This window comes from Pistacia vera, unplaced genomic scaffold (assembly GCF_008641045.1).
Source record: "Pistacia vera cultivar Batoury unplaced genomic scaffold, PisVer_v2 Contig140, whole genome shotgun sequence".
NCBI lineage: Eukaryota > Viridiplantae > Streptophyta > Magnoliopsida > Sapindales > Anacardiaceae > Pistacia > Pistacia vera.
In genome coordinates this window covers 146,791-170,961 of record NW_022195467.1, presented here as the reverse complement: position 1 = coordinate 170,961, position 24,171 = coordinate 146,791, and the positions used below count along the sequence as shown (strand labels likewise).

Genomic DNA, 24,171 nt, shown 5'->3' with positions numbered 1-24,171 from the left:
TGGCCCGAAAATTGTGTTACGACACAGACCCGTCGGATCTGTGTCGTAACACACCGATCTGGCCGGAAAAGGCCAGATCTACGTCTGGCCTTTTTCGGCCTCGACGGCCAGATCTGGCCTTTTTCGGCCAGATCCTCCACGGATCTTGCCGGAAAATACCAGATCGACGTGTTACGACACAGATCCGATGGGTCTGTGTCGTAACACAATTTTCCGGCAAGTTTCCGGTCTCGACGGCCAAATATGGCCGTAGATCTAGCCTTTTCCGGCCAGATCAGCCACGGATCTTGCCGAAAAATGAAAGATCTACGCGTTACGACACAGATCCAATGGGTCTGTGTCGTAACGCAATTTTTCGACCAGATTCCGGCAGTGGTGGCCGGAATCTGGCACTGCAGGTGGCGGGGGTGTTTTTGTTATTTTATAAAATTTTCATATATCGGGGTATTTAGTCAAATTAGCAAACTTAGGGCGTTTTTTAGAAATTTTTAAATTTATAAAAATCTAAAATATTAAACTTTTAAGGGTATTTTAGTCTTTTTACTATTATCAAATAAAAATCACTAACAGAACATGACGGAAAGTATCTATTTATCGTTTCAAAACCTTTTGGGTATCAACTTGTCATTTCGATAAACCTTGGATATGCATAAGTCGTTCAGCCATAAAAATATATATGTATATAGAAAAAATAAAGCTTGTGTTTGCAAGAAAAAGTTGATATCTGGGTGTGACTGATTAAGACTTGATTGGTAGATTATTTAAAAAACGATATTCTAAAAAACTAATTTTAAGTTGAGTTAAATTAAATGGAATAGCATAGATTCTAAGGACATGTTTAGTATAATATCTAAAAATTATATAAATTTAAATAAAATAGTGAATAATTGTTTGATACAATTTTTTAAAAACATTTTATAAAAAATACTTAAATTATTTTAACCCTTTGTAGTTATTATTTTAGCTAAACACCCCTCACAATAAAAGTTTATAAATTAACAAAATCATTCCTATTCATCCAAACCACTATAGATCACTAACCACCACCATCGGACAGCAGTCACTGGAACTGCGCACGACCAGTTGGATTTGACTCGTTAATTGCCAAAATCTAGCTGCCAAAAATGGCCAAAATCTGGCTACCATTAATGGTTGGATCTAGCTCGAATCTGGCTGTCAACGGCGATGTCTCTAATCGTAGATTTGGCCGTCAATGGCTAGGTCTTTAATTGTAGATCTAGCAAAAAACAGTCAGATCGATGCACGATTAGCTAGATCTAATTGATCGTGCATCGTTCCAGCGCCAGCGGCCGACAGTGGTGGTCTTGATTGAATTAATTTTCAGATGAAAAGGAGTGAAAAGTAATTATTTTTAGTTGAATAAAGTTGAAAAAATGTTTTTAATCGAATAGAATAGAATAATAGAAAAAATGTCACTCCTCTTTTCATTTTTAATATAAAAAATCTTATTTGATTAAGATTAATTTTCAGAATAATGATTTTAATAAGTAAACAAGCAAATATTCTGTTTTTTAATCCCAATAAGATAACAGAAAAATGATTCAAAATAGCGAAACAAACAGGGTTAAGATTTTCCAGGGCATAGATCATCAACATGTGAACTGGTACCGAATACCTACCTCTGAATCATGGGATGCGTCTAAAATTAATACTGTGATCGATGGAATTTTTCATAAAAGTCTAAAGAAAACAAACATTTTGTTAGTTATGTAGGTCTTCATTATTTTCTTGAGGAAAGTAATTCTCTCACACTACAGTTTTCACTTATAAATTTCTATTGGTTTAAAGTTATATAATTTTTTCTTATTTGTATGAAATAATGATAAAATAATATAATAAAACATTACTTTAGGATATAAAAGTTGAAATTTTCATTTATTACAGTTTTTTATTGAAACCGTTTTCTGTATGAACTAGTTTTAAAATTTGAAATATGACATTATTAACTTACTGTCCTTTAAAATAAGGGAGAACAATATTTTCCCATCCAAGGTTTGGTGAAATGACACTTTCTCATCCGTCAAGTTTTAAAATGACACTTTCTCACTCTTCATTAGGTTCCGTTAGTATTTTCTGTTAATATTTGATTAAAACTATGAAAATACCCTTAAATAATTTATTTCTTAATTAGTTTATTATAAATTAAAATTTAGTCAAGTCAAAGTCTTTATTCGATTATTTATTAGTTAAAGTGTAAATATACATTTTTTCTTTTGTTTATTTAATTAATTAGAAATATTGATTTTCTATGTCAATTAGTAAAAAGGAAAAACATTATATTATAAAAAACATTATAAATTTAGTGGATTATTGAATAATAGTGATGAGATATTGACGATATTATAAATAAATAAATAACTTCTATAGCATTATTCCTAACTTTTTTGTTGGGGTTAGCTATTTTTTTTTACTTTTAATATTTAAATTTTTGGCTAATTAAAAAATTTATAAAATCAAATATTTAAAGATATTTTTATCTTTTTAATTAAATATTAATAATGTCAAATAAAGGATGAAAAAGTGTCAATTTAAAACTTGAAAGGTGAGAAAGGGTTGTTTTGCCAAAACTTAGGTGGGAAAATGTCGTTCTCCCTTAAAATAAAAGGTTAAAGTTGAGGTGAACTTTGGTACGAAAATTCGGTTCCATGTTTGAATGGAGTTTGGCTTTGAAAGAAGGGAATAGAATAGTCAGAGATAGGTAACAAAAAACGTAGTGGGTATCTTAAATCAATGGCCTAAAGAAGAAGAATCAAGGGAGGTCCCCAATCCCAATTCTGTCTTTGTGTTTGTCTAGATAAAGGAATAGCACGTGGAATACGTACACGTGGCAATATCACAACCAAACATGATCATAAGTGTTCGTGCTAGATTCTGAAACCTGGCAACAGCTGAAGAAAGGGGCACCAAATGGGCTTATATCTTCATGTTTGGATAAGGAATAATTTATGAAAATTAGTTTATATACGTTTATAAACATTTAAAATTTTAAACAATTATATATTTGGTTAAAGTATTTATAAGTGATTGATAAAAAATTGATTTATTTGATAAAATATTATTTATAAATATATTTTTTTATTAAAATGATTAAAAATAATACTACATTATTTTATTAAATAATAAATTATAAAATGAAATTTTAAAATTAAATAAAGATAATATAGTAATATACTTGATCAAACTAGTTTATAAGTAAAAAAAAATAAAAAAAAGAAGAGTATCTTCTCTTAGCTTATTTATTTTAGCTTATAAATCAAAAAAAGTTATAAACAAATATACCAACTTAATTTTAGAGTTTATAAGTTATTTTAATCAGCTTATAAGCTTAGACAAATATCTCCAAACAACACAATCATATTAGTTTCGCTTTCATGTATAAGAATGAAAGGTAAGACCCTGGTCTCTCTTTTCTGTTCCCCAATAAGATCCCCACTATGTGAAATGCAAAAAGGGAGAAATTTCTATACTCGTAAGAATAGGATCACTCTGAAAGTCAATCTGATTACCATATTTATAACACAACAAAATCCCCTTCGAAATTATATTTAAGATTTGAATTTTGTTTTATGTATTAAAATATCCGAACGTATATAATTTACTAATAATAACATATATAGTTTACAGTTTGTTTATTATTAATCATCATAGACAGATAATAAATTGAGAATTGAGACAATGTGAGAATGATGGTTATATAAATTTGCTTCCTAATTACTTTTCTATTGAATTTTGATACACATGAGCACTTCTCTTGACAATTTGAACTTCAAAGAATTCGCAAAGCAGGAAATTATAGATATGCAAGGAGGTGTTATGGGGCATGGAATCTTATGGAGTATACCTGTATAAGGATGTCAAGCAGCCAGAGTTCCAGTAATAAGATGCCATGCAGATATTATACTACAGATCAATTTGAAAGAATTAGACCAGTTAAAACTTCTGAACTTGGCCATGTCTGTCATACATCATACAACATGGAGAAACTAAACTGCACCATTAATAGCAGCACCTGGAGTTTATTGAATCACATCGAAAGGGAAAAATATAGGAAAGCCTATTTAACCAATCAACTTCGCTTAGACATTACATAAAATATAGTACAGACTACAGACCGCTGTTGTAGTCTTAGCACATGAAACAACAAAGAGAATCTACCTTAGCTAACTACAAAAAGTCTGTAATATTCTAAAGCAGATAGATGAAAACTCACAGCTCAAAGAATAATCCTGACCCAAAAAGAAAGAAAATAAAAGGGGAAGAACTAAAAGGAAAAGAAGATGTGACATACCAAGTGCATCTCCTGGTTTACCCATGAAATGACTTGTTTTGTTTCCATTCAGGCCCACAAATTTACCTCTCGACTGAATGAAGCATTACTAGAGCTAGTATTGAGAGTGAAAACTACTACCTCCTCTATAAAATCACCAAATATGCACAACAAAATAGATTTTTATTCCAATTTGCTGGAAAAATTAATGTCCGAACTTGTTACTAAACCAGAAGGGTGGATCATGAATGATTCAACTTTACAGAATTTGTGAGTTCTGAATATAATCAATTATAGAAACACCCAATTCAACAGCAATGAGAAATCATATCCTCAAATGTCATGTAAATTCATAAGGTCACTCAATTTTCAAAGTGTGCCCTACCTTTGCTGTGGCTTTTGTAAAGGTCTTTTTCTTTTGATTCCAATCTTTCCTGTTGGTGGGCAATAGGAAAATATAATTTCCATGGTCACTACTGTTTCCATGAAATATCTGCTTGGGAATAAGTTCAATCCTACACATATGAAGTATAAAAGCTCAACACTTTCAAGTTAAAAGTGTAGGTGTCTGTCCAATTAAAACATGGTATAAAAGTGCACACAGAGATATGCACAAGACTGAACACACACAAGAAAAGAATACTTAAATAATTTTATATATAAACTCATGAAAACTCTTATATCTGCCAGAAACAGCAAAATAAAGTAATCAGAATCCAGAAATCCAATATCAATTGTAAATGGTTCTAATAACCAAAAGACAACCTATTGTTTTGCAAGGACTAGGAGTTTAGATTTTGAGACGTTTACTAAGACTGCACCATGATAAATTAAGTAAAAAGACAGTACTATGCTAAAAACAGACAAAAATTCATGTATGCTTTCTTTTCTACTCAACAAAAAGTATTGTGTGCCACATCAGTTACAAAAGTCATAAAAATCAAGACGTGGAAAGCTAAACTCTTCCAGAAGCAGCAGTTTTTGAGGGGTGATACATGAGAGCGAAATTCAGGCACAACTGGCGATCTCTCTCATCTCCCCAGCCTCCCCAACCCCTGAACCCAGCTTTATATCCTGGCTGATTCTGAATGACACGCACCCCCCATTCTGATTTGATGTTGGCAATCTTATCAGTATCTTCTATTCTAAAGTTTACCATACCATTATCGATGCAAGCACCTTTCTCCCCCTGGCCCTGATGCAAACCACACTTTCCAAAATGAATTGCACTAGTCCTTGGCCCTCGTAACGAGTAAACAGGAGCACCAAATGAGGGATAAACTGTTGCCCACATTGTTATATCCCAATTATAATCATCAAAGAAACAGAATTCTCTTGCCTTTCTATGGATTTTTCTCCAAACAGTCCGATTAAAGGAATAGCCCACATTTCCCATCCTTTCTGCAATCAAAGTGTCCACTCCTTCTCCCCTTGAATTGACATCACAAGGCGCTAAGTTTGCAGCATAGCAATCGGGGCATTTCCGAGGTTTCAATTTTGTAAGCATCTGTAAGTTGCGATATGCGTTTGGAAGAATGAAGTGATCCTCCTCTATGAAAAGAATATGTCCTGAGTGTCTCCGTGTCTCTTCCAGTCCATCCCACACTGTATTCATCATCCACCACCAATGATGCTTCAATGACACTATTTTCGGCGACCTATGGTTCCCATATTGATCAGGATTCCCTACACAATGTTTCTCTGTTGCATTTTCCTTATCCTTACAGTCATTCAGTGATACACCAGGAAAACTATTGGAAAACACATGGGGTGAGTAAGGGGCAAATATCTGTTTCACTTGGCAAAATTTAATACCATCTATAATCTCGTTCATTTCTTCAAAGTACCCGTCATGACTAACTATCAATAAAGTTTCACTTATACCCACCACAGTTGACAAGCTCTTCACAACTACTTTGAGATATTGAGGCCGATTATGAACATATAAAACAATTACTATATGATCCTTGGCTAAATTTGGATACAGATCCACATTTCTTGGGGGCAACTTGTTTCTCTCTTCAAATTGTATTGATAACTTGTTCTGTTTGGGGAGGCTTAGCTTTTCTCTAGATACCGAGACGCCAATCTTTGGATTCAAATCATCATCAAATCCATTTGCAGAAGGTGCCACATCGGAAACTGAATTGATTCCAAGGAGAAAAACAAACAGCAAAACCCCCAATAATGTGACCAAAACTACAGACAAGAAACGGCGAAAGGCCGCAGCTCTCAAGTTTGGTTTCTTGTAATTAGGAGCCATAAGAAGCAACACACACAAATAATCAAACCTTTCTAAAAAACTAAAGTTACATCCGTAGCTCACTCCACATCAGAAAATCAAAACTTGAAGTCAAAAACAGCGAAGCAACAAAAAAAACTGCAACAACCCATTTGAGAAGAGATCAAATAAGCAAAAGGGTAAGCGTCAAAAACCTCAAAACCAGTCTTCAAACAGAGGTTGAAGCATCCAAAGCTGCTTATGCTCCATAAACAGTAACCGGAAGTCGAGCTTCGCTGCAACCCAAATGGATACCAACAAATCAAAGTTTGAGCACCCAAAAATACCGAAACACAAGAGTCTATAGTTGATATGGAGATAAAAAATTGGCTAATAGATCAAACAACGATTATAGAATGGGTAGTCTCCAAAATGCAATTTGAGAACTAGAAAAGAAAAAGTAGGCATCCTTGAAATTTTCTCAATAGAAGACTTTTCTTGATGCTTCTGTTTTTACCTTTGAAAGTGAAAATACTTGGACTCTTGGGCAGTAATTTTAGGGGCATAAACTACGTGTGTAAATTGTTGGTCTCTAGAAGCGGAAAGTTCAAGACTTTCAATGTGATGTTAACCAACTGAGCAAGTTCCCATGGGAAGTTACCAGTTAGTAGGCGAGTGAATGAAGCTCTACATTTGTACGGACTACGGAACTTAGAAGTAATTTCCAAGTGTTAGATTAATTAATTCCAAATGAAATCAATAAATCATTATAAAATAATGATTTAGCTTAGTTTCTATTTATATCTTTGGAAGAATCGCCAATTATTAACTATCCATCCAATCGGTTTAAAATAGGACAATAACAAAATTATAAAATTATAACCTTTAAAAATAGGTTTACGAAAGGGGTTTATTTTTCTTACTGTATTATACTTTTGGATACATTGTCGAAATAGATCTCATAACAACAAGTATAAAAAGTTGAATTATAAGTAATAAAAAAAACATATTTTCTATATTACAAAATCAGTGAATACTAAAAACAAAATTGAAATTGATAAGATACAATCGGTTGACTGACCCTGCCAGCTAACTTGGTTGACTGGGTATTGGGTCCAAAGAAACCCCAAAGATGGGCTCAGAATGACCTCAACTTATCTTTAACTTGAATCAATTAGACCATTCCATTTGATCGTAGTTTATTATATTAAGTGTTTTGCAAGGGAAGAAATGTTTAGTCATAAAACTTCATCATGTTGCTTGATAGGATTACTTGATAATTCTGTTCATTAGCCAATGAAATGGAGCCACCAATAGTATAATAATAACACCTCAAATAATACTTTTGTCTGTTCAACCCAGTAGGTGGGGACAACACAAAAAAATCTGATAAATGAGGGATAAATGACTACTTGGGCAAGTTAGTCATATGTTCGATTAGATAAGGTTAGCAATCAGAAAAGGCAAATATATGAGTGCCAGTGTGCCACCTACATCCATATCCAAAACTAGTGACTGGTCACATTTATGTGATAGTCAGCAGATGGGCAAAGAGAACACATACTTCTGTTGAAATGGCAACCAGACCGGCCCTCTCTTCTTCTCTCAGTACCAAAGTTTCCGTTTTACCCAAGTTATGGTCACAGAATCCCCTCACTTACATGCCTGCTTCGCTGAAGCCAAGAGTTTATCATTTCAAAATTCATGCTAACTTGGGTAAGAGATAGTATCTCGTATTTGCATTAATGTTTATTCTGTTGTTTGTTCTTCATATCATATGTTTGGCAAAAATGGATCAAAACAGTAATTGATAACCAGATTTTGATAATGCATGTTAGGGGAAAGTGATGGAGAAGTCAAGCCAAAAGGAAAAAGAAAGTTTGTTACAAGAGAAGAAGAACCAGACCAGTTAGTATTCTACACTCTGAAACTTTGCAGCGTTAACTTCATTCTTTAATTCGTCTGTCATCTGTTCAATACAGAGTGTTTGTAGCGTTTATAAAACTTTAAACGTGTTTATCAATTGATTAAAAGGGCTATGGTAACTGCAGGTTTTGGCAAACAGCAGGAGAAAGAGAAGGGGAGAATCCCATGAAGACCCCTATTCCTTACATTATAATATTTGGTATGTCAACTCCTTTCGTAATCTTAGCCATTGCTTTTGCTAATGGTTGGATTAAGGTACCTGTTCGATGAGTAGCTAGTTAAAGAGAGGCAAAATAACATGATCAATTTGATTTTGGTCCTGTCCATTGGCATCTTTAACTGTTATCTTTTTGGTTCAAATGTAAACCTACATTTATAGTTTGTTACACTTGTTCTTAATATTTAATGTTCTCGTTTTATGAGTATAAACCGAAGTAAAAAAATGTATGTCATTTCATTTCATTGAAATCAACGAACCTAAGATTTTACCAAATGGACTGCAGCGCCTAATAAGAAGGAAGTATCAATGACATCATTTTTATTTTCGCTGTTCTTTTTGTCCTAATTTTGCTCATCAGTTATCAATACCAGCATATCCAAAAGCCAGGCAATCTCTACTGGTTTTTGTTAACAAAGAAAGCCAGTTCAGGGCATTTGCCCAACAGAATGCATTTTATAGTAAAACCTGTATTGAAACTAAATACATTATCCAGATACACTGGTGCATTCCACTTAAAATTTGAGATTCATTCTCACAATGAGCTTGGAAAAAGCAAATCATAGTTAATCTGCTTCCGAAGCTATCAGATTCAAGAAGGCACAGTAGTCAGTAAATTACTAATGTAACATCTCCAACCACCAGTTAATCCGCAGATTTCCAATTGAAACATAAGCTCAAAGGTGAAGCAAGGAGTAAACATTATATTCAAACGTAAAGCAACTTCATTAGGATGCTTCTACGGCAAAATACTATTTTTTTTTCTTCAAATCTCTTTTCTAACCTACCATATTCATCAACAATATATTTTTCTTGACAATGTCACATATTAGCTAACCCCAAGTTCAGATATTAAGTACGAAAACAGAATTCACCTCCGTGAAGTCTTGTATAGTACTAAAGTGACATATTTTTGGTGAAAGCGATGTGTTGATCCAAGCGCCACAGGCATACCAACATCACTGTTTTGGATGTAAAGATGGTTTAACACTGTGTGTTGAGGCCTTTGCAGAGACTCACAGGCCATAGAAGATGGTGGCTCATTTAACAATGTCATTTGAAGTTGTGGAGGCAGATCAGGCGGAGGCTTGCTGAAATCATTATCATTTATTGATTTGTTGTCATAGCTTGAGAATGGGGAAGGCGGAGAATCCAACTCAGAATGGCTTTTAGGAGCCCCTGGTATGTACTCCGCTGTAACACAATTGTACGTGTAGCTGTTGTGCAAGGGAAACTGCAAATCACAATTATTTACAGGCGGATGGCTGGCTTCCACTTCAACCTTCAAGGCACACGCATGAAGAAAAAGGATGAGCAACATTGTATAAGAAAAATTATTGAAACCAAATATGCTTATATAATAGTACAAAATATCGACTTTATCGGTAATACATAACATGTGTATAACCAATAATTAGATGTTGAATAATGACCATAACTGGTACTGCTAAAACAGAAGCAAATGGCGGATAAAAAGTTTCAAGATGAAGGTTTCAATGCTATATATCTTGTCTGCATAAATGGCAATAATAGAGAGGAAGCGAAAACTAAAAGAAGACATCAGATAAGTTATTTTCCCATTGTCAATGAAAGTGTGGTGCGCCCTGCTGTAAACAGGACAGTAAATTGAAGAACCCAGAACAATTAGATGCACCACATTCGAGGTAACTAGATCCTAAGCAAAAATAGCCAAAACAAACGCCCGTCTAAGACCTACAAATACACCTAAACCAAAGCGACTATATTGGCAGCTGAAACAACACGATGGAAGAAAAGTAGTAATTGGGCTTAATTCAACTTTTCTATTAACGAAGAGCTGTTGCCTTTAGCTTGGTTACTAACCGCACCAAATTGTTGCAAAAACACTATGATTGCTAAAGAAGACGAAAGATTATAGATAACAAATTTACTAATCCGTACCCCAATATCTTTTTAATGTTACGTCATGAGATTAGAGCATAAAATCACCAGCTGTGTCACCACATATTTACAAGTCCAACTTCAATACCTCTAGCGTTTAGTTGAATTATCTTATTGGGAAAAAAAAAAATAAAACAAAAAATCTGCAGCAAAAGTTGACAAGTTAATTTTGACAAGGTTTTAGATGTTAATGAGTGCCCATATTTAGGAGCATGTAGATTCACAGCAAGCATTGCTCTACCACGTACATCTACAAAACAGAGTTCTAGGACTAACAATTTAGATTCCTCAATTTCCCTTACTTTGGATACTTAATAGTACATTAAATGACAAGGCTAGAAGTCAAATATGTCCCAAATGAAACATGTTTGTTGAATGATTTACTATCAAACGAGAATATATAAATAAGTCCATTGGATTCAATTGAGAGTCAATACTTAACATATTGAAAGATGAAAGAACGTGCAAGTAAACATGTCACATGTGTTTACAAGAGATCATTGTGCTATGCTTAGGTATGGTAGGGAAATAAAAGAGAGCTGATTTCACGACAGTACATTCACTTTGCATGTCGATAAAGTTCACATCCAAATGAATGTCTTTCTGTTATGCTACTTTCTATGATAAATTAGTACAGAACAAAACACTGGTGTTTCTTACTATAGTTCTTCTCTACGTTACTAGATGAGTAACAAAAGTCAAAAGCTCAGCCGCAAAGAAAAAGAGGAGTCTCTGGTGTTCTTAGTTCTTCTCTGATATTACTTGTGGGTAACAAAAGTCAAAAGCTCAGCCGAAAAGTAAAAAGAGGTAACAAAAGCTAAAGGCATGTACTTCCACCCAAAATGCAGTAATTATCAGAGTAGAAGCTTTAAAATTACCTGCAAATCCAATATATTGTAAGCACCCTGTGTCAATGTTCCCAAGGAAATTCTGGAGCATAGGTCAACCTACATCAACGATGAAGCGGTAGTGGTATACACCTGATGGAAGCATCTTCATTATAACAAAATCTCTGCCCAAACTCCACAAGGGCTCTCTGATGAAGGAGTTGGCAAATTTTCCATGTCAGTCATGGCATAAAACAAAACTAACCAAAACTTAAAAATGAAGTCAGAACAAATTCCATACACAATCTCCCAATTGTCCCATGATCCAGTGACAGCAACTTGATTGCCACCTAACTCCATATTATCATGCTGCATGTTTTTCACTGCAATATGCCATAATGTTGAAAGGCAGGACTTTAACTTCGCTTCCTTGCCTGGTCTTGGTAAGGGCGCGGCGGCAACCTGAAAATATAAATGTAGATTAAATCAAAAGTTCCATTTATGAGTGGCTGTTAGTACTGCATGCTATATTCTAAAGAATCTTGAACCCTTCTTGAGAAAGCACTTTCACATGTCCAATAAGTACTAAAACTGCATTTCCTTTTGACATAATTATGCATCCAATGGTACTACCAAACGGTGAAGATGCCTTCTTTTCTCATAACATTAACCAAAAACTAGCAAACATTTCCCAATTCAACAAATTCTCAAATATTACACTAACACAAATTTTATATTATCAGTATACACTCAAAAACCCAAATCACCTTACATATTCAACATCAAAAGAAAGATTACAAATGAAAAAGTGTCTCACAAACAACTTCTTCAAAATAATTCCATGACCTTGCCAACTGAACTTATTGTATGATTTATCAGGATTTTTTTACATAAATCATAGAAATAGCAACCATCAAAGAATTTCTGCCTGCAAAGGCATTTCAGTGAGTTTAGCCCCAACTGAACATGTATTATAAGTCTATCATTGTTCCTTGACAATTGATAATTCACCGAAGCTTATCAGGATTTTTTACATAAATCATAGAAATAGCAACCATCAAAAGGAACTTTCTGCCTGCAAAGGCATTTCAGTGAGTTTAGCCCCAACTGAACATGTATCATAAGTCTATCATTGTTCCTTGACAAGTTGATAATTCACGAAGCTTTCAAGCGAAGAAAAAACAGAAAATCCTACATAACATAAGGGAAAATTCAGTTTATTAACAAAAACAAATTCTACTCCGAAATTCCAAATTCAAACTACTCTAGAAATGAGGAAGAAATTGTTCTACATGTCTTTTAATCAAATTTTTATCTTTTAACAAAACAAACACACAGGAGATAATCGAAAAAAGTACTTAAAGGAGCTAACCTGTGAATTGAACACGAGAGGAGTGAGAGAAAGTAGCCATGGGGTCTAAAAACACACATGCCCATGATGCTAACATGAGTTCACCATGTACAAACTCCATAGACTGCTCATAACCCTCTCCATATTCACTATTCTTCACTCCTGAGTACCTTCTCCATCTTTTCTAGCACTAGCATACCCATTACTGAAAAAAAATTAAAAATAACAAACCAGTTAATATCTTCAAGTGTTCTGTCAAAACAACACAAGTTTATTAACAAACAAGATTGAAAAATGCTGGATAACCAGAAAATGCATGACTAAACAAGAAACAAAAAAACCCAGAAACAAAAAAAAAAAAAAAAAGGTCTCAGCTTTAGTAAACTTGTGAATTTTAGACATACCCATTACTGAAATGATTGAATTTCACAAACCCAAGCGAGAAACCAGAATTAAATCAAAGGAAGGCAACATTATTTTTTTGCAGCTTTATTTATCAGTGTATTTGATGACTCATGGAATTATTTTATTTGAAAGTGCAATTTCCTATCTATCTCTCTCCTAACACTCTCTCAGAGTTTAAAAAGGGAAAGTGAATAATGAAAACTAAGTTTTTATTCTCCAATGAATTCGGAAGATCCTGTGTTGGACTCTTGATGTTTGGTATAAAAGAATGTCGATTGCCACTACAACACTGTTCAGTGCAGTTCGTACAGTGACAAATAGTAGACTGCCACGTTACTGATTAATAGAGTATTACTATTTATCCTTGCATATTTTTTTCTTTATCAAGTTTCATGATTTTATTTGCTAATCTTTGGCTTCCTCCATCAATAATTGTCAAAAACAGCAACAATAAGGTCAGCTGTTAATATCAGATTTTGTGTTCTTGTGATTTTGTTTTTTCCTGATTTAATAATAGCATACATATGATTTACAAAATTATGGACTGGTAAGTAATAATACAATTTATCAAATTAATTTTTTTACTCTTTAAATGTAAGATAATATAATTACTAAAATTTCTATAAAATTATTCGCTTTAAAATAGTTGAAAACCTCAAGTTTCATGTCATCATGTATTTTGACTTGAATTAAAAAATAAGCTGATGTTGATATGCGTTTCGAATATATCCTTGAGAATATTTGATAAGCTTTGTGGCTATTCACCAAATAGTTATTTCATGTATAAATTATAATAATATCTTTGACAAAATTCTTTTTCACAAGCATTATATTTTATTCTTGTGATGTCTAAATTATTGGGAATTCTCAAGTCCCAAGTTACACATTATGTAAAGAAAGAATTTCTTTTGTTTTAAGGTACAATTCTGATTAAGTGATTATATTTAATAGTGTTAAAGAGAAAACCTACTTGGATTCTTTTTCCTTTAGCTTTTGAAAAATGGTAGTCTTAGATGGTGGCAAAATCTCCTATTGTGTGCTACATGTCAAGAGATTACTATATAACTCATACAAATTCTTTCTCCCCCCATGGGCTGTCTCTAATTTATCAATAATTCTCATCAAAATTCAACAAAAACAAAATGATATTTATCGAGTCAATATTCTCGTATATTCCTCGACAATGTCTGGTAGTTGCATTAGAATGTTTCAATTAACCCTATTGAGTATGAAAGATGGATAGTGTCTTTTAGAAAAAATAAGTGTAAGAATGTAGGATGATTAAAGTAACAAATAGGAAGAAAGTGGGGGAGGTGGGTATCTCTTTTGTTCATCCAATCAATGATAACAAGCTAAAAGTTGAGCAAAGAGATGCTTCTAAGTTTTGCAAATTTCTTTGGTTGAGTTGAGTCATATCAACGTGGCCTATGAAAAACATGGGTTTTCAGAATCTAATGAGAGTGTATATTCCCTGGGCAAATTTATTGAAGGAAGAATCATTTTTATATCAACTAAAGAAAAAAGTTTGGTTGTTGAATGTTGGCATCACTTTTTAAAGATTCTTCTTCTGATAGGAACACTAATTGTTCCACAAAGTTCTCCTTGAATTAATTACCTTAATGTGTAATGTGTGTGTGCATGGCATGATTAGTCAACCTTGAAGTGGTTCTTTGTCACTTCAACTGGTACTTATTCTGATTTAATAAGGTATAAGGTCCATCTTTTTTATCTTGAGTAAACGATATATTCCCACCCCAGATTTAGAGAAATATATCTCTCCCTGGTTGTATTTATTTAAGATTTTCACTCTTAAACGGTGTTACTTTAACGGTGAGAATCTAAAATAAATGCAATAAGGAATATCAACTTGAAATTTAGCTAAACCTCATGTGGGAATATGTCCTTTGCTCTTTAATCTTGTAATGTTCAATGTTAACTTAAAAATGTTAGCTCACCATAATTATCATATTTTCCATGTGTAAAACAAACACACACACACACACACACATATAGGGTAACTTGTACACACTTCAACTGATCATTTGAGAGTTTGTAATTGCCAATCGAATAAGAGTTACACCTATTAGTGCTTGGGGTGATTAATCCTCTAAGACTCTAGAACTGTCAGCCAGGTAAGAACACTCCTATTAGTGTCCGAAGAGACTTGAACTCAGGAGCTTCTTTTGCTCTCTCATCTAGGGGTGATATTTTCAAAGAAGAAAGATACGTATGTCTATAATTTGGATCCTTCCTATCGTAGGGTATAAACTCAACCCGTGTTTTGCATGTTTTAATTATGTCTCATCAGTGAATAATTTTAACATTGTTATTAAGTTTGTCTGCCATTAATTTCCAAAGCACATCTTTTGTTGATTCCAAAGCATTAATCCGGTGTCAAGGGCTTCTTGTATAGATTGTTTTGGGCTGAATGAAGGCAGGCCCACATGGAGTTGGTGAAAGGCAAAAGTGAATAATAATGGAGGGCAATGTTGGTTGGTTTGTTCTGAAAGATGAGAACAAGTGGTGGCTCATGAATCAAGGGAAGATTTTGTTATCCAATTTACAAAAACAACGAAACATTCATCAAGATTTAGATATGGTCCCCTCCCATTCACAGCTAAAACATTCCGTAAGTTACACTCCCCAACAATACTGGTCGAATTTCTTCATCTCTCAAGACAAATGCTTCTTCAACATTCTTCACTTTGTTTCCAATGTGTTGTAGTCAAATTTTAGGGCAAAAGGCAATCTAGTTAGGGTTTCATGCGGCACTGCTTTATTTGCACAACTTGCCGACAAGTGGCACCATCATTTTTGCATTTCTTTTATATTACTGATCAACCTCGCACATCCTACAGTTGAACTTTCCATTATTTTACGCCTAAAATACTCCTTCTAAAAAGATGCATGTATCATAGAATATTCAGTGATGATTAGTAAAGGGTTGTTGCATGTGAAAGATATTAGTAGCTATATATGAACATGGCTTCTGCTCATCGGCGCTAGATCGAATCGTCCACGATCTTTCCAAATTTAACATTACTAATAACTTACATCCGCAGTCCGCATGATTTCATGAAGTGTGTGGGGACTGGAAGTCTGAAACCACACATCTTCAAACAGTCTTCACAATTCTTGAGTTTCATTTTCGTACAGTAAAATTAACATTATAATCTTCTGCGAGCATGGATTTAAAAATGACCAAAGCTTTATAACTTTACCAAATTGATTTGCTTTTTTAACATTTCCCAAGATATAATAAGCATATATCAGTTTAAATTGAGCCCTACTAATGCATTGCATTTGCAGCTAGCGGCCACTAACAGAAAGAGTGGGGCTAGCAGTACTTTTGGTTGGTAGAGAGAGCCACATTAATTGATGGCCCATCTGTTAAAAAGAAAAAAAAAAAGCATTCTAATTGAACCATCGTTAGAGGCGCTGCCTGGAAACAGAAGAGCCTGAATCACGAGTAGTAACTCTCTTTATCAGCTTGGGTTGCCCCAGAAGCATCACCCACTCCAACCAATTTTACTAATATGTTCATTTTGAGCATTGAACCATATATATTTGCTTTTGAAAAGATTAAAGTTATAAAGTAAATTAGTCTTGTAAGATAGCAAGATGTGTGGTTTCTGTCCTATATATGTGAATGAAATTTATTAATTGTTCTAAAATGATTATCATATAAATGATATACAGGCAAACAGCATGTGCTTTCATTTCTTCTTTTCGCTCTAAACCTGCTGTTATTATTACCATTATGGTTTACTTATTTTAGGAGTACTTTCCGTAGCATTATGTTTTGCTAGAATTGGAATTGGTTACAATAGAATTTTAATCAGATATCATTATTATCAATTACCTAACATATCATCAACCTTCTGACGCGATGAATTTGACATATGAATGACACCCAATTAATAATTAAAGAAAACATTATCTTCAAGATTGGTTTAGGGGGAATATTTGGATTGTCGTTAAACTCGTGGATACGTTTGGATTTTATCAGTTGAAGTGATTGCACATCTGAATATTCTATCTTTTGTTTCTCACACAGTTGTTTAATGAGAAAATGTTCTTTGTTGTTTTCTTTTCCTCTACCTAGCCTTTTGTAATTGGTCCGTCACTAGCTAGCTACCAGATTAAAGTGTTTTCTACAACAGGTGATATATAGAGCAACATGCGCAATTAATTAACACTAGTCTTATGGGATTTCATGTAAAGTTTTGATGTCATTGCAACAAAGCTACAGCCGAAATATGTTTTTTGACTGCATGTGCTTCTTATGCTTTCCAAAAGCTAGTCGCTAAAAAGTTAATTAGTTAATATAAACTTGCTCATTTATTATTTTAGTCTCCATTGCAAAACATGAGGTCTAAATGATGGTTACAAACTAGAGAGAAGTTTTTAATTTGTTTCTGCAGAGAAAGCTAGTCTTTTTGAGTTATTTAACAAAATGGTGTATTGTTCATCTTTGATGAAGTTTCAGTTTGAGGAAGAGTAGTTGAAATTCAAACAGTAGGGTTCTTGGGGTTGCTGGGAAATGGCAGTAGTGGAAAATAATATATAATGCTACTCTTCGTTTTGGGTTTTGTTTTTTAGTGATTGAAGTTGGAGGGAAAATGCCATGTGGTTAGCACAGGTGTTTGCACATGGCTTCTCTCATTCCCAAGCTATTGAGACTGTAAATCAATACAGGGAAACCAGGGGTTTTGGGTTTTTCAAGAGAATCAGTCACAGAGAAACACCACCTGATTGGTGATAGTAAAAGAAAACCCAGTACTTTAGGAGCAATGGGGTGCTTGGGAAATGTGAGTCTGTGATCAAAGAAACAACCAATTGCACTACTCATTAGTTTAGTTTCACATTCACTGCAGGTCCACTTATATCAGCTCTAAATTTTGTCTTTCTTTATTGTAACTTGTTTTTTTCCCCATTGCTAAGCCAGTTCAGGTATTACCTGTGTTCCTCAAATCTCTAAAACACAGGTAATAGTACAGTATAAATTCACATTTTCTCCTTCTTCATTCCGTTTTAGTATTCCTATTTATTTGATCTTCACACTGCAGCTTCAAATCTCATATAAACCCACCTTTCCTTTTTTGTTATTTGTTTTTCGTGCATGATATCTGAGTAGGAAAAGGTTATTTGAGATTAATTTCATGCTCTTCAAGATTCTGTAGTTGTCCTTAAGTCTCCTCGATTGCATTCGCTAGCTCCATTTTTAAATTTACTGGACCAGTTTTATGTGTAGCTATTATGATCATCACCACAGTATCTTACTTAATTAGTTCTCAATGGAGCTAGCTAGAAAAATTACAGTGCTTTTCTGTTTCTTGATTGTGTAAATATTTTTCATCATCTCTTTCTATCGCCAGTAGATCTTAGTTGCAGATCCGTGAGTCCAATAAAAAGAAAAAGAAATAACCTTTTTGTAAATTAATAACAGTTTAAAGTAAGAGGTACCTTTTCTTAGTCCATGAAGGACTTGGAAAACAGAACTGATCAAGATCATCAAATGGCTTCTCCTTTCTGTTTCTTTAAAAAGCCATTAATATCATGGGTTGTTGTTCTTGTTCTTTCTCCAGTTTTTGCTGGTTTTTTCAGCTTTGGGTTCTTATCATCAGTACTTCTCACAGCTATAGTATTGATTATATCCACCGTTTTCTTCACATTCACAAAGCAAAAACCAGCTTCAGTAGTAAACAACTCAGTCACTGAAGAGGCTATTCCTGAGTCAACTGATGATCTCCAGGACGATGTATCAATGAAGCAGCCTGAAAATGAAACTGTGACACCGCACAAGGAAGAAGAACAAGAAGGAGAATCGATAGGGCATCAGATTCATCATGACTACTCAAACAGATCGTCACCTGATTTGCTATCAGAAAGCGAAAGCTTTAATCAGTTGTCAACTAGTGAAGATTCTGAAGTGGACTGGCCATTCAGAGATATTGTGTACCAGAGTCCAGATTGCTCTGATGGATCTATTTCTGATGAAGAAAGTCTCATTGAAATTGCTCTTCCGAGTGGGCACTATGTTGGGCATAAGGAAGAAGTTGTTCCCAAGTTTAGTAGTTTGCAGCAGTCCATTCTGAAGCAACATAGTTTAATGGAACTCTTGGCAGAGATTAATGACATGAATGAAGAAGACAACTTGATTGAGATTGACATATCCATGGGCTCCATCAAGTGTTCAAGGTTTGAGATTGAAGCATGAGTTTTAATTATTGATCTTTTAATAGAGTTACAGCTTGATCATCAGTAATTTTAAAAGTTTTTGATCCTTGATCAGGGATTTGTTGTTACAGATTAGGGGAAAGTTTCAAACATTTTATACCGCTGTGCTGCTGTGTTATAATATATATATATATATATATATAGTTGTTAACTGTGAAGCTTCTGATTTTATGTTCAATCTTGCACTAAAAAACATTGGATACCCATTAAAGAACTTGTATCACGGCCACTTTATTTTTTATCTCTTAATTGTGCACATTAAAGTGTTAAAAGTTCAAAGGCTGTGGCCACCATTGATTGAATTATTATTACCATTATGGTTTACTTATTTTAGGAGTACTTTCCGTAGCATTATGTTTTGCTAGAATTGGAATTGGTTACAATAGAATTTTAATCAGATATCATTATTATCAATTACCTAACATATCATCAACCTTCTGACGCGATGAATTTGACATATGAATGACACCCAATTAATAATTAAAGAAAACATTATCTTCAAGATTGGTTTAGGGGGAATATTTGGATTGTCGTTAAACTCGTGGATACGTTTGGATTTTATCAGTTGAAGTGATTGCACATCTGAATATTCTATCTTTTGTTTCTCACACAGTTGTTTAATGAGAAAATGTTCTTTGTTGTTTTCTTTTCCTCTACCTAGCCTTTTGTAATTGGTCCGTCACTAGCTAGCTACCAGATTAAAGTGTTTTCTACAACAGGTGATATATAGAGCAACATGCGCAATTAATTAACACTAGTCTTATGGGATTTCATGTAAAGTTTTGATGTCATTGCAACAAAGCTACAGCCGAAATATGTTTTTTGACTGCATGTGCTTCTTATGCTTTCCAAAAGCTAGTCGCTAAAAAGTTAATTAGTTAATATAAACTTGCTCATTTATTATTTTAGTCTCCATTGCAAAACATGAGGTCTAAATGATGGTTACAAACTAGAGAGAAGTTTTTAATTTGTTTCTGCAGAGAAAGCTAGTCTTTTTGAGTTATTTAACAAAATGGTGTATTGTTCATCTTTGATGAAGTTTCAGTTTGAGGAAGAGTAGTTGAAATTCAAACAGTAGGGTTCTTGGGGTTGCTGGGAAATGGCAGTAGTGGAAAATAATATATAATGCTACTCTTCGTTTTGGGTTTTGTTTTTTAGTGATTGAAGTTGGAGGGAAAATGCCATGTGGTTAGCACAGGTGTTTGCACATGGCTTCTCTCATTCCCAAGCTATTGAGACTGTAAATCAATACAGGGAAACCAGGGGTTTTGGGTTTTTCAAGAGAATCAGTCACAGAGAAACACCACCTGATTGGTGATAGTAAAAGAAAACCCAGTACTTTAGGAGCAATGGGGTGCTTGGGAAATGTGAGTCTGTGATCAAAGAAACAACCAATTGCACTACTCATTAGTTTAGTTTCACATTCACTGCAGGTCCACTTATATCAGCTCTAAATTTTGTCTTTCTTTATTGTAACTTGTTTTTTTCCCCATTGCTAAGCCAGTTCAGGTATTACCTGTGTTCCTCAAATCTCTAAAACACAGGTAATAGTACAGTATAAATTCACATTTTCTCCTTCTTCATTCCGTTTTAGTATTCCTATTTATTTGATCTTCACACTGCAGCTTCAAATCTCATATAAACCCACCTTTCCTTTTTTGTTATTTGTTTTTCGTGCATGATATCTGAGTAGGAAAAGGTTATTTGAGATTAATTTCATGCTCTTCAAGATTCTGTAGTTGTCCTTAAGTCTCCTCGATTGCATTCGCTAGCTCCATTTTTAAATTTACTGGACCAGTTTTATGTGTAGCTATTATGATCATCACCACAGTATCTTACTTAATTAGTTCTCAATGGAGCTAGCTAGAAAAATTACAGTGCTTTTCTGTTTCTTGATTGTGTAAATATTTTTCATCATCTCTTTCTATCGCCAGTAGATCTTAGTTGCAGATCCGTGAGTCCAATAAAAAGAAAAAGAAATAACCTTTTTGTAAATTAATAACAGTTTAAAGTAAGAGGTACCTTTTCTTAGTCCATGAAGGACTTGGAAAACAGAACTGATCAAGATCATCAAATGGCTTCTCCTTTCTGTTTCTTTAAAAAGCCATTAATATCATGGGTTGTTGTTCTTGTTCTTTCTCCAGTTTTTGCTGGTTTTTTCAGCTTTGGGTTCTTATCATCAGTACTTCTCACAGCTATAGTATTGATTATATCCACCGTTTTCTTCACATTCACAAAGCAAAAACCAGCTTCAGTAGTAAACAACTCAGTCACTGAAGAGGCTATTCCTGAGTCAACTGATGATCTCCAGGACGATGTATCAATGAAGCAGCCTGAAAATGAAACTGTGACACCGCACAAGGAAGAAGAACAAGAAGGAGAATCGATAGGGCATCAGATTCATCATGACTACTCAAACAGATCGTCACCTGATTTGCTATCAGAAAGCGAAAGCTTTAATCAGTTGTCAACTAGTGAAGATTCTGAAGTGGACTGGCCATTCAGAGATATTGTGTACCAGAGTCCAGATTGCTCTGATGGATCTATTTCTGATGAAGAAAGTCTCATTGAAATTGCTCTTCCGAGTGGGCACTATGTTGGGCATAAGGAAGAAGTTGTGCCCAAGTTTAGTAGTTTGCAGCAGTCCATTCTGAAGCAACATAGTTTAATGGAACTCTTGGCAGAGATTAATGACATGAATGAAGAAGACAACTTGATTGAGATTGACATATCCATGGGCTCCATCAAGTGTTCAAGGTTTGAGATTGAAGCATGAGTTTTAATTATTGATCTTTTAATAGAGTTACAGCTTGATCATCAGTAATTTTAAAAGTTTTTGATCCTTGATCAGGGATTTGTTGTTACAGATTAGGGGAAAGTTTCAAACATTTTATACCGCTGTGCTGCTGTGTTATAATATATATATATATATATATAGTTGTTAACTGTGAAGCTTCTGATTTTATGTTCAATCTTGCACTAAAAAACATTGGATACCCATTAAAGAACTTGTATCACGGCCACTTTATTAGTTATCTCTTAATTGTGCACATTAAAGTGTTAAAAGTTCAAAGGCTGTGGCCACCATTGATTGAATTCCGCTTGCTTTATTAATTTCTTTTTCCACTGATGTTTCTTTTTGTTGTCCATTTGGTATGATATCATGTTTCAGGCCTAACATTTTGTGGGTCCCTGGAGACAACTCAGTGCCAAGATTAGAGCATGATTTTAGATGTATTTCACAGATTTTGATCAGATACAGTAGAGACATTATAATACATTTGGTATATAGGAAACTGCTAATATTCTTGTACAGCTTAGTTAGTTCACATGGTGCAGGGTTCATGTTAATGAAGGGTGTTTAGTTATTCCATCATCCTGGTTTTGGTCCTCTGATCCATCTCTTTGGGATAATATTCACTGTCATATGTTTTGACTGTTTGTTGGAGTTGTATTATTATTATGCGAAGATTGTTGAAGCAGACTGGCTATCGATCTCTATTGTTGTGCCAACAATCACCTAAAGGAATAGAGATCTGCATTTGTGTGGAAGAAAGAAAGATTTATTGGGTAACGTTACTCTCTTTTAAACATATAACGAGAGAGAAGGCATGTAAAGCGGAGAAAGAGGTGTGTACGAAATCTGAATACTAAACCAAGTCAAACAAGATACTATACCAAAGATACCGAAAGCGAAGTCAAACCAAGTAATTCTTTCCATTTGTGCAAAACAGTGATCATCACCTGGTGGAGATATGGCCATGGCCATGGCCATGGGAACCAAGAATTGAATTAATGAGCCTGAGAAGCAGTATGGGAAATCTACCTCTTCATGCTCCTACTTTGTCTTCTTCCTCCTCCCATCCCTGTCCTCTATATAATGTTTCCATTATTTTCCCTGCTTTTAGCGTTGAAACAACTGCTCTTATCTTATTATATAAAACCAAACCATCACATCCTTTCCACTGACTCTGTTTTACCTAATTAAACATAGATTTAACTGAATTTTGGATTCCCAACTAAAATCTTTTAAGTCCACTCTCCAGTTGAAACTAATTTATCAACTAGTTTTGTTTATTTATATTAATCAACGCTTCCCCTACTACCACGTCTAAACTTGTACGGTCAGATTTGGATAATCAACTTCCCTCCTCTAGCTTCAAGCCGCAGCAGCCGCCTTCAGATTCTAAAAACATAACACACCAACTCCCCTACTCTCACTCCCACTACGTGTCATCTTTTCACCCCTCCGTTCCTCCACCCCACCAACAAATCCTACCCTCTACAATTTCACACGCATTCCACTCTTATCGACAAATAAACGGCCAATATAACCCCACGTGTCACACCCGATGTATTATTACCCCCTTAATCCAACGGACCCAACATCTCCCTCCTTCTCTGCAACTCCAAAAAANTATGCAGCTATAGATATTCTAATTTATCTTGTAAGTAATTATATTTTTATTACTTATGAATTAAATAGTTATAGTCAAATATAGTGATAATCACACCACTAAAATCAATAGTAAATGGAACTTTAAACCAATAGCTAACTTAAAAGAACTCTTCAGCGAGCTAAGAGTATGAGCTTTTGTAAAATAAAAATTGTATTTTAAAGGATCTCCAAGGTTTTTGTCTTTTCTATGATGATTTAAAACTAACACTTTATAAAATTTAAGTGATTTTAGGTATGAGATATGAGATATTATAAAAATTGATAATGTTACATATTTTTATATATGAACTTGTACGTATATTTTAGATGACGATGAT

General features: G+C 34.1%; 4 protein-coding genes and 1 pseudogene across 4 annotated transcripts; 3 read left to right on the top strand and 2 right to left on the bottom strand.

Moving 5' to 3' along the window:
* Positions 1 to 5,150: 5,150 nt before the first annotated feature.
* On the bottom strand, positions 5,151 to 7,144 carry LOC116123152 (alpha-1,6-mannosyl-glycoprotein 2-beta-N-acetylglucosaminyltransferase). The gene has a single exon (XM_031408958.1). It carries the CDS (start codon positions 6,549 to 6,551, stop codon positions 5,244 to 5,246), a length of 1,308 nt encoding a protein of 435 aa, XP_031264818.1. The 5' UTR covers positions 6,552 to 7,144; the 3' UTR covers positions 5,151 to 5,243.
* Positions 7,145 to 7,968: 824 nt separating this feature from the next.
* LOC116123079 lies at positions 7,969 to 8,761 on the top strand. The gene is made up of 3 exons (XM_031408864.1): positions 7,969 to 8,225; positions 8,348 to 8,417; positions 8,561 to 8,761. Exons 1-3 carry the CDS (start codon positions 8,084 to 8,086, stop codon positions 8,703 to 8,705), a joined length of 357 nt encoding a protein of 118 aa, XP_031264724.1. The 5' UTR covers positions 7,969 to 8,083; the 3' UTR covers positions 8,706 to 8,761.
* Positions 8,762 to 9,125: 364 nt separating this feature from the next.
* Positions 9,126 to 12,953, bottom strand: LOC116123166 (annotated as a pseudogene).
* Positions 12,954 to 18,634: 5,681 nt separating this feature from the next.
* Positions 18,635 to 19,375, top strand: LOC116123165. The gene has a single exon (XM_031408974.1). The coding sequence runs from the start codon at positions 18,635 to 18,637 to the stop codon at positions 19,373 to 19,375; it is 741 nt and encodes a 246-aa protein (XP_031264834.1).
* Positions 19,376 to 20,973: 1,598 nt separating this feature from the next.
* On the top strand, positions 20,974 to 22,289 carry LOC116123067. Its single transcript, XM_031408851.1, has one exon. The coding sequence runs from the start codon at positions 21,431 to 21,433 to the stop codon at positions 22,169 to 22,171; it is 741 nt and encodes a 246-aa protein (XP_031264711.1). The 5' UTR covers positions 20,974 to 21,430; the 3' UTR covers positions 22,172 to 22,289.
* Positions 22,290 to 24,171: the final 1,882 nt, after the last annotated feature.

What these genes read in the sequence shown, in the direction of transcription:
- LOC116123152 (XM_031408958.1), bottom strand. Translation starts at nt 6,551, where the DNA reads ATGGCTCCTAATTACAAGAAACCAAACTTGAGAGCTGCGGCCTTTCGC.
- LOC116123067 (XM_031408851.1), top strand. Translation starts at nt 21,431, where the DNA reads ATGAAGGACTTGGAAAACAGAACTGATCAAGATCATCAAATGGCTTCT.
- LOC116123165 (XM_031408974.1), top strand. Translation starts at nt 18,635, where the DNA reads ATGAAGGACTTGGAAAACAGAACTGATCAAGATCATCAAATGGCTTCT.
- LOC116123079 (XM_031408864.1), top strand. Translation starts at nt 8,084, where the DNA reads ATGGCAACCAGACCGGCCCTCTCTTCTTCTCTCAGTACCAAAGTTTCC. An exon ending in CAAAATTCATGCTAACTTGG is followed by an intron (nt 8,226 to 8,347) that starts GTAAGAGATAGT and finishes AATGCATGTTAG; the next exon opens with GGGAAAGTGATGGAGAAGTC. An exon ending in AGAGAAGAAGAACCAGACCA is followed by an intron (nt 8,418 to 8,560) that starts GTTAGTATTCTA and finishes TGGTAACTGCAG; the next exon opens with GTTTTGGCAAACAGCAGGAG.